At 41.1% G+C, this 14,937-nt stretch overlaps 1 protein-coding gene across 3 annotated transcripts in view; it reads right to left on the reverse strand.

The window, feature by feature from the left end:
• tspan4a (tetraspanin 4a) overlaps positions 1–14,937 on the reverse strand; it is a 127,948-nt gene that overhangs the window by 37,140 nt on the left and 75,871 nt on the right. For all 3 annotated transcript variants that reach the window (XM_023412411.2, XM_023412409.2, XM_023412410.2), the window contains one exon: positions 13,985–14,176. In XM_023412411.2, coding sequence (XP_023268179.1) covers positions 13,985–14,176 — 192 coding nt within the window. The remainder of the gene's footprint in view (positions 1–13,984; positions 14,177–14,937) is intronic.

Consider the following 14,937-nt stretch of genomic DNA (forward strand, 5'->3'; position numbering starts at 1 on the left):
GTGCTGACGTTAGCATCTCGCTCAAAGCATTGCTGTGTACAGCCTCTCAGAGCTGCTGCCGTGGCTACGACTCCTTGTCTTGTTGTTTTTGAGGGTGATGCATAGAAAGCACGAGACCATCTCAGAGGGTCAGAACAGATTTCTAAAGTAGAGATGTTGTTTTTCAAAGACATCATAGCTACACGTCCTCTGTGTATTCCAGGCGTTTGCTCGACAGTAGATGTGACTGTTGCTAGTTCACAAGACTGGCATTGAGCAGGGCTGTCAGTTGCCCCCGAGGTCTTTTGGCAGCACCTGCATGAATGAATCACTAAGCTTGGAAAGGATGAAAGCCTCGGTGGCAACACTGGAAAGTGAGAGACCGACGAGGTAACAAACTGATGGCAGCACACAGCCCACGGTGTGTTTGACTCTTTTCTGCTGTTTTCAAGAGTTGCTCTTGAATAAGCATCTGAAATCAATTTCTATTGTTCTGTCAAGCTTCATTTTTATGATCGATATGCCCTGTGTTGTATAAGATTTCAGGTAACCCCAATTTGGCGGGATTCGTAGGAGTTCTCTGAGGTGTGGGTTCATTTAAACTTAAGAAATATGCTCCATTTGAGAAAATCCCACCCCTCAGGCTGATAAATCTTTTAACAACCCACTGGATAATGTCAAAATGCAACACAGTCAAGAGAAGAAACTGCTATTTTCTCTCCAACTCTGAATATTTGACATCATGGAGATACACATTCTACCCCTGACAGTCACAATATTTGACTTTTTTGTTATTTACCATACTTCTACAACCAAGAAGAAGATAGTTTAGAAAGAAATACTGTAAATACTGAGAGAGACCGACTGACCGAGTCGGAGATTTACAAAAAATGGCAAAAGTCAAGTTTGAATTGGTGCCATTTCGGCTCTTTGTGTCATTTCTTGACCTGCTATTGATCTTTTGAAGGAATATCTTTTCCTACAATAGTCTCAAGAGAGTGAAGGGTCAGCTGTTCAACTACACTACTTGAAATTCACATTTATTATCTGGTCTAGAATTATAGACCAGAATCATGTTGCAAGGGGCATTTCTTCCTATTGGATTGTTTCTTCCCACTTAGAGTTCACTCTATCGATTCTTGGCCACTAGAAGCAGACAGACCATGAATCCATGTGACAGACAAACTGCCCTGACAAATTATCACTGAGCTGAGTTCTCATGGAAAATAACAGCAAACTGTTGCTACCAAATGCTAATTATTTACACGTCCAGCAGAGAAGCATAATAATCACACCGAGCTGCCATCACATTTTCACCTCATCTTTCAGTCTGACACACATACCAGCAAGTTTCTGTAACTATCCAGTTCACAAAGACGACGTAACATTCGTCTAATTGATAGAAAAATAATCACAATTTAAAGGTTAGTAAAGCTATTAAAGGTCCATATTTTACACTTCTCTGGTGTTTTATTTAAAGATATCCATAAGAGGATGTGGTTTTAAGCTCTAGTAACAACAGGTCAGTGAGCCAATCAGAAGAGAGGAGGCTCTGAGCCTCTATTCTGATTGGCTGACTGTTTTCTGAATGATCCAATAAAAATATAGCAGATTTCAGGTAAAACACTCAGAGAAACCAAATCCTGCAAAGGTTTGGATGGTGGGTCCAGGTGGGCGGGGCTTGGTGACTGCTTTGTTGTGACATCACAAAGTTCCAGAAGTCCTGACGGCTGGTTTTAAGGCTCAGTTTCTGAATACAGGCTGTGTGCATTTCTCTGTGGACTGAGGCTTTGATACTTTCACAGTATTAATATAGAAGCTAGAGCTGATCTATAATCAAACATGCACCATTATTCTATATGGGACCTTTAACAACATCTGTTCTGCGTTTGTGGCCATTTTAGGTCCATTTTGTTGTCACAGTTGTTCTGGCTCCGACAGCTGAGAAAAGTGTCACAGACACAGCAAAAGAACAATTTGATTCACTGAAAAAAAATAACCAAACAAATAAAAAAACATCAGATGTCGACGGCAATTCAGAAGTGTGAAACCAGGCATCCGGCAGAAGCTTTTATTTGGAGCCATGTTTCCAGGTTTCCAGACATCTGACAAATGAAATACCAATATTCACTTTTCTTTTCGCTCTGGTTGGTCTGCAGCTTCAAGATGGTGGCATTTCTTCCCCAGCTAGTTGTGTACTTTGTTTATGGTTTGCTGCTGGGCAGGTAGAGCACAGTGGTTCCTCCGAATGTTTTTGCTGAAAACAGCTGCCTGCTGCAGCTGGACACATCACTCATAGTCGTTTGATTTAAAGTTGCTATAAGAAAGTTCTCTACAATCTTCAGCTTTAATATGTTGCTGTTTCACTTATTGATATTTGATTCATCTCTGACGGCTCCTGGGCGCATCACTTGCTTTTCCTAAACCTTTAAACTTTAACCTTAAAAAAACTATAAAATAACCATTAAAGCTGCAGAAATTTTCATATTCTTCATTCCCTCTCCTTACCACCATTTTACTCCCGGCCTCTTTATAGCGTTTTTGGGTGTTTCTTCAAGACCATGAAATCACACCAGAGAGCAAAGGGACATTGTTAAGAATGAGAAACTGATACTCACCAGCATTTAGAAAACAAACAGACCCATCCCCTGTGGCTCTCTGAATATTTCCCCATTAATCTGCTCTTAATAAGAAATTTCACTCCTCTTCGTTAGTGCACAGGCAATATTCAGACTCAAAAGGATAATTTGATGGCAGAAAACTGCATTTTGCATTTATAATACACTACAAGAAAGCCATCGAATTAGCTTTAGGAATTTCACACTGCTGCATTGAATGTGTTACCATTATCAAATGGGTTGCGGAAATTAGCTGTAAATGATAACGATCCATCTGTGAACTGTGTAGAAAGGCCAGTAATAATAAAAGCAATACCAGTGTGCTAATTAAGTCAAGTGCAGAGGAATTGTTCTGTAGGAGCGGCGTCATGATGAAACGTTATTCATTTAAAAGAACAGATTCAACTTCAAGTCGTGTTTATGATCATAAAAATATTGAAACAGTTTGTTGAACATTTGTCCTCTCTGAGTGAAAAGGAGTTTTTAATTGAGACCTTAAATAAAAAATAGAATAATTTGTTCCAAATGACTTTGCAAGGCTGTTGCATAACAAGACTGTAATGACAAAGTTGTTTATGTGACACACGCAGAGCAGGCAGTGGAGATACATTTGCATCTGCTCTCCTGTTGTAATCGTGGTAGCGTGTGCTTAGAGTGCGGTTTGTGTAAATGGACGTGGACACGGCATCTATCTCAGAAATTGAAGCAGGCCTTGTTTTGTTGTGTTGTGCACTTGGAGTCTCACTGTGATGAATTATTATAAACAAAAACTCAGATCCCATTACAAAAGGACCAAAGCAGGCTCAATATGTTTTCCCTGAGTTGTCATTATTCAAACTGAAATACGTTATTTTGTTTGCAGCAGTGGCTTCCAGCAGCATAACTACAGGAAAGATTTATAGGAGATCGGAATAAAAGGAAACAAAATGTTTTCATGGAGCAAAAAGCTTTACAGCTCACTAAACTGTTGTCAAGAATCAAGAGTTTTTCAAACTCATCACTGTCACTGTCAGTGGTGGAAGAAGCACTCAGATCTGTTACTAAAGTGCTAATAACATAATACAAAATAATCATAATAAAGTACTTTTTATTATTTATGACATTACATGAGATTATTAGTACTGATATACATACTAATTAATATATAGTTAGTCCCGTGGTTCCTAACCTAGGGGTCGGGTATCTCCAAAGGGTCACGAGATGAATCTGGAGGGTCGTAAGATGACGAATGGGAGAGGGACACATGTGACACGTTTATAGCTTTTCAGGCTTTTCTTTTATATTTATGTCACATTTTGCCACCATGGCGAATATAAGTCTAATATTTCCTCTCTGTTGGCTTTGTTTTGGTCTCGACCAACTCCTGGTGGAAATATCTGTCTGTATCTTGTTAGTGGTAGAGTATTTTCATTCTTATTCATAAATATTATTTTTATTCATAAATACTGAATGTATTTGCTTTGAGTAAATGTAATTTGTTACTTCCCTCCACTTTGTGTTTGTATGACATCCCTATATATATATAAAGCATCACACTTTCCAATATTCTCTGTATTGTAGGAATGCAGCTTTCATCCTCAAAATCCTTACCCTGAGCATGTTTCACTGGCAGAGCAATAGCAAGAAAAATTCATTTTGCCCCAAGACCTCTTATTATTCTTATCACCAGGTAACACTAAGAATTTCAAACTGGGAAAGCTGTAGTGTATTTTTTTTCTCTTGCTGCTGCTCTCCGTGCGTAAGCCTATGAGATACCGATAGCACTGACACATGTAATGGTGCATGTAACCATGTCAGTCTATCACAACAGATATAAAACAGATCAGCAAAGTGGTCCTTTAAGACCTCTCTATTCCAGCCGTGGTGGGCCGGTGTCCTGCAGCTTCCTGTTCCATTACAGTTTTTCTTCCACGAGAGTTAATGGACCACAGCTGGTCTGTATCTAACGGACGCCTTCGGGGAGGAACAAAAACCTGCAGGACACCGACTCTGGAGGACAAGAATAAAGCTCCTCGGGGTTACGCTTTTCTTGAATTATTCTCATGTCTGCAGCTTGTTTTATTGCAGCAGAATAGTTCATAGCACAGAAAACAGTGTTGCAATTAATCACCAGAGAGTTGGGATTTATGTTGTAATATTTATTCTAACATTTCAGTAGACTTTAATATACCCAAAGAACACCAGCTTTTTATTGGCCACTAAAATCTAAATGCAGATTGCATGCATTATGAAAATTTATTATCACACACTCAAGAGGCCATGTTGCATATATTTGTGTATTTATGTTCTGACTTGTTTGGCCGGCAGTGCTGATATCCCTGTTTAGCAGAGATTGATGTCGAAGGAGGGCCTCAGGATGAGAACTATAATCAAAGACCAGGCCCAGGGATTGATGCCTTTGTGTTCATCCATGCTGTGATTTCTACCTGGTGTGAAAGCTGCAGTGGCTCTTTGTGTGTTTTCAGAGCAGTAAGAGTGGTGAACCAGTCATGTCAGGCGCACAGTCCATCAGCGCCTCCTGAATCAATACCTTTTGGGATCTCGCAGCGCTGAGCGTGTTTGGAGAGAAGCCTTTGAGGTGTCAGCCACGGTCTTTTCATGTGGTGGGTCTAATCATTTTTACAGGCTCTGTATCTCAGACGTTCGTAAAGCTGCTCAGTGTAAACAATCTGCTCCATTTCCAACACACTGAACTGATTCTGACTAATTTGTGAGCAGATTAGGTCACAGATCTGCTACACCTCCTCTGTGCCCTTTGACTCGCTCTAGTATTGACTGTCCCAACTCACCGGTGTGAAACATGACTTTAATTACCTATTACCCTGATGAAAATTACATTTCTAGAGAAATTCATTGTCCCCAAATGGCTCTTATTTTCAACTTAAAGGGACAGAGTATTGGATTTTGTTCCAAAATGTGGCTTAATGTCTGTCTGGTGCATTGCACTCAAATGCTGAAAAGCACATTATCTTTAAAGCACCTGAAACACCTGGCTCTAAATCAAAAAGTATTTCTCTACGACACAACAGCCAGAGTTGCATATATGAGGGTAACTACACCTACAAGTTCTGCTATAAACCTCTCATATTTAGAAAATAAATAAATAAAAAAACACAACAGAGGAGTGAGTTGAAAACCACTGAGCCTTGTGGCTGTAGTGGTTTGTGCTGTAGAGGGTCAGGGGAGACGGACACTGACTGACCAGCACTCAGTGCAGCATGGATGGTGATGTAGTGCCGATAGTTGGAGCTAGCCAGCCATGATAAGCTCCTGTCGGACTCTGTGTCTCTGCGGGAATCACGGGCGGAGCGATGACAGTCACTGTCATGGCTTTGTGAGCGAGTCGCTGAGAGGCTTTCTGTGCCACAGGTGGGGCAGGAGCTCGACTACGAGACGCTGATCTGTGTGTCAGTACATAGTTGTAGCTGTGCTGTTCGTCACAGTTCACGTTACTGTTGATGAGCCCTAAATATTCTGTGAACCTCATACAGCGCAGTTATTGTCGAGTCTGTGTGTTGCTTATCAGCTTTGATAACACAAACCTGTGTGTTCTGCCGGTTTTCTGGTATTTAGACTTTTCGCAGCAGCTGACATACGATGCAGACCTTGGGGTCTTTCCTGTTTCATCACAGTTTGGGACGGGTGAGAGAATTTGTCTGAAACAAACTTTCAAATCCAAATATGCTTGTTGAAATCACTAACTTCAACCAACAAGATGCCAACAGGGATCAATGTGATTATGTGTTTGGAGACTGTCTTTAAGATGGCTGGATATATCAGGTTACCATACAAACATTATATGTTAGCAGCAGTTAGCTGTAACCAAATGTAATGCTAATAAACAGCACCTTGTCATATTCTCCTCAGGTTATCCTGAAGTTTGTACCTTTGACTTTTGTAATGTCGCGTTAATTCTGCCTTGTTTCCTGTTTTCCCCGCTCCTTCGTCTGAGGCCTGAGTCCAACATACCCAGGATATCTTTTCGTTATCTGGCTTACCTGAACCTAACACTGTCCGTCCTGGATAACCTGAACTACGAAGCAGGTTATCCACTGATTCAGTTAACGAGCACGTTCATGTGACAGAGGCAGAGTTGTTAATTATAAGCAACATCATCAGAACTGTGAATAAAGAAGTTAATATGATCCGAGAAGAAACACTGGTTTTGTCAAACACTTGTAGCTGTCTTAGTATTGTAGCTTCTGTTTTTTAGTCAAGTGCATTTTTATTTGTATAGCTCTAATTCACAACATAAGTTATCTCAAGGCACTTTTCAAATAGAGCATGTCTAGATCGTTTTATAATATTATTTACAGAGACGCAACAATTCTCACCAAGAGCAAACACTTGGCGACAGTGGCGAGGAAAAACTTCCTTTAGGAGGCAGAACTGGACTCGGGGTCAGCGGCCGGCTGCCTCGACTGGTTTCTAACAGTTTCTCCCCACTCAGCGAGACACCTGCAGAGAAACCAACTCTGGTTATTGGCAGCTCTATTTTGAGAAAGGTGATGTTAGCGACACTGCTGACCAGACTTAAATGCATTCCTGAGGCCAGAGCAGGTGAAACTGCTGCCTAGTGATAAGTGTGAATACAGTACGACTGCAATTCACATTGTTGATAATGCCATCTGATTACGCCAATCGGAGGTCACCAAGATTAATGTGGAGTTGGGGTATATGCAGACAGTATCGGACTCTGTAGAGTTGGGCCCCTGCCAGCGGTGACATTTACAGCTGCATGTCCTCATTCAACCTCTGGCTGACGAGGTGGTGTCCAGCAAACGATGTGGGCTTTGTAGATAATTGGAGGACTTTCTGGGGTAAACCTGGTCTGATTAGGAGAGACGGCGGACATTATAAGAAAGCCAATTCCATGACAACCCAGAGCGGAGACTGGGCAGCAGAGTCAGTCTCACACGCTTCCATAAACCTGATGGAAACTGCATCTGCCCCCCGACCACCTTATTAAATCAAAGGTAAACAGAAAGGAAGTCAAACATAAAAACCTAATAAAAAGTAGCACAACGGGTATCACAAAACCAAAAAGATAGGATTATTATCCTCATCTGAATCCCTACTAGTCAATGATCTGATAGCTGATAGCTGATCATCACATTGATCTACTCTGACTGAAACCTGGTAGCAGCAGAAAGAATATGTTGGTCTAAATGAATCAGTACTCATATTACTCATATTAATTCTCACGTTCCTAGGTCGCAGCGATTTGTTCTTCACCCCAGCTCATTAATCAACCCTAAACCTAAACTAAGTCACAACTCATTTAAAAGCCTTATTCTTAGTCTTTCTCATCAGAGCTGGAAAACACAAAAACCAGTCCTACCGGTTACTGTATGTCGTCCAGCTGCGCCTCACTCCTTATCCAAGTTAGTTCTTAGTACAGATACAGTCCTTATAGTGGGTGATTTCAACACTCATGTAGGTGTTGATAACGACGGCCTCAGCTCTGCATTTAATTCACTCAATTGTCTTCAACATGTAAATGAACCCAGTCACTGTTTTAATCTCAGCCTCGATCTTGTTCTGACAAATGGCAGAGGAATTGAACGTGACAATATTTTCCTCTTTTTTTCTGACTATTTCTTTATTAACATTTGAGTTCACAGTAATTGATTACACAGCATTTTGGGGGGGAAATGCTTACAGCAAGTGTCTAACTCATAGTGCTGTTACCAAATTTAAAGAATTACATCATTATTTAGTGTCAGTTAGTCTGTTAGTTAGGACAGCTACCTCAACTTTACACCCACACGAGTCGATGATCCTGTTGATAGCGCTGCAGCTTCACTGCGTACAACACTCGACACTGTTGCCCCTCTGAAGAGGAGGGTAGTGAGTCAGAGGAGGCTAGCTCCGGGGTAAAATTCACAAAAACAGATTTGACGAAAGCTGGAGAGGAAGTGGCATTCCACCGATCGAGAGGCATTTCACAAAGCTTGGAAAGATAGTCTATTAACATACAGAGAAGCCTACATAAAGCCAGAACCTCCTATTATTCATGGTTAACAGACAGTCACACCTCTGTTGAACTGTCTGTTCCTTTAACCCTCAGTAGTAATGACTTCATGAGCGTCTTTACAAATACAAATACAAAAACAGTGATTATTAGAGAAAAAAAAACTGACACAGATGTATTGACTAGTGCGGCAACCTTGGAATCCTTTATGTTTAGGCTCTTTTCTCTCCTATAGATCTCTCAGAGCAAACCTCAACAGTTTCTTCATTGAAACCATCGACTTGTTTTCTAGACCCTGTTCCATCGAGGCTGTTCAAGGGTGTTTTTCCTTCTATCAACACTTCTGTATTAGATCACATCAACTTATCTTTATTAACAGGTTATGTATCACAGGTCAACCTCTACTTAAAAAGCCCACTGTTGTTTTAGCCAATTGCAGACCCATGTCCAACCTCGCCTTTATTTCTAACATCCATCTATGTGATTATTTGTATAGGAATGGTTTATTTGAAGATTTTCATTCAGGATTCATCATAACACAGAAACAGCTCTGGTCAAGGTTACCAATGATCTCCTCATGACCTCGGACAATAGACTCATCTCTATACTTGTCTTATTGGATCTTAGTGCTGAATTTGACACCATTGATTGCAGGATCTTATTACAGAGACTAGAACTTGTCATTGGCATTAAAGTAATCACACTAAGCTGGTTTGTCCATGTTGATAATGACTCTTCAATGCACAAAAGAGTTAGTCATGGAGTTCCACAAGGTTTTGTGCTGGGACTAATACTTTCCACCCTATATATACTTCCCTTAGGCAATATTATCAGGAGGCACCAGATAAATGTCCATTGTTATGCAGATGACACCCAGCTGTATTTATCTGAAGCAAGATGAAACTAATCAGGTGGTCAAACTTCATACATGTCTTAAAGACATAAAGACCTGGATGACCTGTCTTAGCTTCATCGGCTCCCTATAAAATCCAGAGTAGAATTTTGAAATCCTCCTCCTCACTTACAAAACCTTTTAATGGTCTTTAAGAGCTCATAGTTCCCTATTATCCGTACGGTTTACTGTGGTTCCCAGAGTTTCTAAGAGCAGCATGGGAGGAAGAGTCTTCAGGCTCCTGTCCTGTGGAACCAGCTCCCAGTCTGAGTTCAGGAGGCAGACTCCGACTCTACATCTAAGATCAGGCTTCAAACTTTCCTCTTTCTTAAAGCTTATAGTTCGAGCTGACTCAGGTGAGACCTAAAGCTGCTCTTAGTGATGCTGCTATAGGCCTGGCCTGCTCTCTCTCTCTCCCTTATGTCATTATTATTATTATTATAATTATTATTATTAATTAGTGCTGCTAGCGTTGCTGCTCTTATTGTTGATAGCACCCTTACACCTGTGGGTATTACTATTATTATTTTCACTACAACAATCAGTTTGCGCGCTTAAATACGACAGTTTATACAGCTGTTCCCGAAGCAGACGGCCGCCCGCCCTGGATTGTGTTGGAGGTTTCTTCCATTAAAAGGCAGTTTTTCTCTCCCTTGTTGCCAAGTGCTGCTCATTGTGGGGACAGTTGGGTTTCTCTCTCTTGTCAGGCCTTGACCTGACGTTGTCCTGCGCCTTGAGAGAATGGAAGTTGTGATTCGGCATTATATGAATAAAATTGAACTGACTTGAATTGAATTGATAAACCAAATATTATGAACATGTGGTGCAGATTAAAAAAAAAAAAAAACGACTGAAATGTTCATTCATAATAATGGGAAATATATAAGTGTGTGTTCATTCTTCTAATCAAAGATGGTGTGTTTTATTTTCGGTTACTGACACTGACAGTTTTTCGTGATACTCTGAGCTGCAGTGATGGAAGAAGAGAGTCGACAGTCAGGATTCCTGTTGGGATTAAAGAATATTCATTCAATTAAAATGAAGCTATAATAGTTATTATATATTTATTTAGAGCGACAAACTCTGCACTCCATTTGTTAGAACTCTTTTGTTCCCGTCGGGATCCTATAGGAATGATGACCCAGTTTTTCCTGTGATGTGATTGGTCAGTTGTTTGGTTGTTGACAGGTCTTGATGTGATCCTGTTGCAGAGCAGGTTAGGAGTTCAGTATAAGTTACCATGGTGATCTACCCTGGTAGGAAGTGAACCCCCCTTGTAGGACTGAAAAACCCAGGGTGTCTTTGTTCTACCTTGTTGTGCTTCCCAGCTATTCTCTCGTGTTTGATTCCCCGGTTCGTGACGTTGCCTTGTTTTTTGGCTCTTGGATGTTTGCCTACTCTCGCCGCCTGGTTGTGTTCACCTGTTTAGGACCGACTATCTTCCTGGCTGTTCGGTTAAGACTTTGCCTTTTTATGAACTTTTCATCGTCTCCCGAGAGTTTCTCCGCATAAGTGTTGTAACTTTTTATCAAAGCACCAGATGTTTTGTGATGCAGATGCTCATCTGCTGTGCTGATGATTCGAGAGTTTCTCATCCAAGCGAGACTTGGAAGAGCTCCAACACTCACCTAATATTGTCTGTGCAGAAAATGAACAGAACTTTTTCTTTTAGAAACGTAGACACCTCCTTGCATCCTTCCACAAATACTATTGTTCTAGCTTTGGCCAAAAATAGCGTTTTCGTCGCTTATAGTGTGAAGCTGATTGAGGAAGTTGTTCTTCAGGAAATTTTAAAGACTTCTTGTTTGAGTGATCAGTTTCCACACTGATGCACTTACAACCCACATTCCTTTATAGCTTTATCTAAAGGCTCCTGCAATACTAATCTGTTAAAAAAAATGTTTGTATGAAGTTTTACATTCATGTAAAAAGCTGGAATCTCTTTGAAGTCCCTATCACAGAATTGCAAAAGCATATTTTAAAAACTGGAAATCAGTCACTCTTTGATGCTACAAATTACAAGGCTCACAAAAGGCAATAATAATTTTGCCAGCACAGAGCACTAGTGTTATTCTGCAAATATCTCACAGTGATGTTGCAACACTCCGTGTCCCTCATCAGCGATCAACATGCTAATTAGCCCTGAAATTTGAAGGGAGAAGAGTCTTTTCTAATCTGCATGAAGAACGGGCCGCTCTGTCACTCATTATGGCAAACTTGTAATTCACCCAGTCTCATTATATTGACACAGTGCAGGAACTGGTCTGGTCACTGTGGGGAAAATGTCATGGATCATGCTAATGATCGACACTAAGACTCATTCCCACAGAGCTAATAATTGCTTTCTCCGGCTGTGCCATTTCTATAATGATTAATTCTATTTTTCCCCACACACAATTATTCTTTCAGATAAATGCGGTGCAGTGTTGGTGCCTGATTGAGTTTGTTTGTTTATCAAAATACTTATGAACCTTGTGAGGATCTGTTGTTCACACTTTATCACGGACGCCCGGTCCAACATCGGAGATCACGCAGCTCAGAGTTGGGATAAATTAGAGCGTAAAATGTTTGATATTTGATGTCAAACACTTCCTGTCTTCTGACTTGCACATTAGTGAGTATAAATCTCAATTTAGCAAAGACTGTCAAAACTGTCCTGCTTTAAACTCACACCCTATCAAAATTTAACATGGCACACAGGCTTTAAAAGATACATGATGGATGTTTATTAAGACCTTTTCTTCTTTCAAATTTTCATTTTTGGCAAATCTTTAACTGCTCACCACACTAGTGTTATTCATATTAGTGGTGATACATTATAGTAATGACCAACAGGTTGAAGGTTCAGGGCAGCATTTGACATTTAGTCTTAAGTTTTGGCTAATATTAAGAGCTTGCTTTGCAGCGTTTGTAACTTTTGGATATATTTGAATAGTGGGCTGTTCCACATTTCAGCTTTTAAAATAAGCAGCACACAGAATTCAAATGGGTTCTGGGGTGGGTCCATGGTTGCCAGTGCCAATGGCAACAAGCCTTAACCCCTGTACAGCATTGTAATAGAAATATATTGAATCATTTTCTTCGTTACATAATGTTTTATCCGCCGTTCATTGAGCTTCTTCAGTGTCATGAAACAGCGTGACTCTGGATCGCAATGTGTCAGGAATGTCAAAGAGTCTCCACAGACTAATATTCATGAAAACAGTCATTGACACAACATTCAACCCGCAGCGCTGACGGAGATCTGGAGAGTTTTCTGTGCAAAGCAATTTCACAAAAGTACCATTGTGGCAACATGTGCAGTGGGAAATAACAAGATATTGTCAATGTCCCTTAATTTAATGTAATGTAATAGAGGTTATATTGCACAAATGTTTCCCGCCCTGTTTGCCTTGATTGAGCTGTTTATGTGTTGTTATTATTATAAGTGTACAATAGTGAAGTTGTGTTATTGTGAGCTTGTCTCTCTCACACACACACACACACATACACACACACTTACACACACACACAGACACACACACACACCTAAGGACAGAGCTCTGTCTTAACAAGCTGTAGACAGGCCATTATTTACACAGTTAGCAACAGGCTGAGGGTGAGAACTTCAGTCATTAATTTACCTGCCTGTGGCATAATAATGTTAATTCTGTTGGTTTGTTAATTAACAACAAAGAACAACTCCTGTTGTTGCAGCGTTTGGTCTTCCTCCGGATAAACGACTTAGCTGGATGATCACATGACATCATTTTCAGACAGGCAGTTGGCAGCTAGCTCAGGTGGATAACAGTCCGTAGTTTGAATCTCCCAGTAAATCTTCAAAATTATCACATCATTGTCTCAAGCTTAAATATTCAGAGTCCTGGCCTTCATGATTTGGGGCTGTGCTGTTTGCGGCGCCCCACCTCTTTGCTCATTTTCGAATTAGCCGGGAGTTGGGGGCGGAGTCAGCCACTGTCAAAATGGCGATGATGAAGCAGCTCAAGACTGCTCTTCAGAAACCCGTGGGTGACGTCACGGAGGCTTCGTCCATCTTTATTTACAGCTTGTGTGTCATTAGCAGCCTTCAGTCACATATGAAAACCTTTTACGCTGCCACTTCCTCAGTCGTACAGCGACACATCCAACAACCCAACACACACTGTAGAAACTCCAACTACATAATAACTCAAGGAGCTTCTACCTTTTGATTTTGTGTTCATTGAGTTTTTGTCTATACAGTCACACAGTGATTATTTGGACCTGTGCATTTATCACAAACAAACCTCAAACGCTCAGCCAGACAGCAGCTATAGTCAGGACTGAATGTAAGAGCTGGTCATGAAATGGATATACTGTAGGTTCAATCACCACTGTGTCTCATCAATCTGTGATTGCATGAAAATTGTATGAGAATGTCAAAGCTTATTGCTCTATGAAAAGTTAGTGACGTATTTGTGATCCCAGCAACAACAAGCTGAGAAGATCATCACATTAACACACCTTGGTGTTTAAAGTTAACAAGCCTGACGAAGAACTTACCGTCAGCAGCAGAGGACGGCTCTCCTTCACAGCTCCCACACAGCCCAGACAGCCAATCACCATGATGATGGTCCCCACGGCGATGAGCAGGTTGGCCGCTGACAGGGAGGGAAGGGATGATGACAGGGTGGCAAAGTTTCCCTGGGTCACCGAGAGCCAGACTCCGACGCCCAGTATGCCGCATCCTCCCAGCTGCCGAGGAAACACAAAGAGGAAAAGGCGGAAAGCTGTCAGCGTGCTCACAACACGGCCAAACTCACCCTCACCACAAACACACAGTCAAACGTGGCGGTGCGTAGAAATATTTGCTGACTCGTCGTGGCTTTCTGTTTGTCTGCCAGCGGAGATTGAAGAAGGAAAACATAAACAACAGCAACAACTGGGGTAAAAGATCAACAGAGGCGGGAGAGCAAACCAAGCCACCCACTTTAAACTCCTAACTTCTACATTCGGAGAAAATACGCTCATTTGCTTTTTTAGCAGAGAATTGCAGAGGAAACAGATTCCACTCTGATGTCTATCAGGTAAGTATAAGATTATAGTCAGCAGCCAGGTGAGTCGTTACGTCCCCCACTATTTCTTGCCAGCAAACATTAACTACTTGAGGATTTGTTGGCTGCCTGGCGACTGGTTCCTGCCAGGAAATAGTCCCGCTGTCAGTCACTGGAATTTGATTCTCAGCTTTAATGAGATAACGTTGGTGTTAGCGACTAGCTGTTTCCACCTGTTTCCTGTCTCTATGCTAAACTTAACTAACAGACTGCTGGCTGTACCTTTTTATTACATGTATATATATATAGTATATGTACTGTGCAGGGAAGACAGTGGTATCTATCTTATCCTCTAACTCGCAGCGAGAAAGCAAATAAGTGTATTTCCCAAAATGTCATACTGTTCCTTTAAGGTCACTTTCACACCTGGAGTTCGCTTCACACAGTCCCGACCAAAGAGAA

The sequence above is a fragment of the Seriola lalandi genome, unplaced genomic scaffold, assembly GCF_002814215.2.
Source record: "Seriola lalandi dorsalis isolate HSWRI2012SDOR001 ecotype SW California unplaced genomic scaffold, Sedor1 jcf7180002054478, whole genome shotgun sequence".
Lineage (NCBI taxonomy): Eukaryota > Metazoa > Chordata > Actinopteri > Carangiformes > Carangidae > Seriola > Seriola lalandi.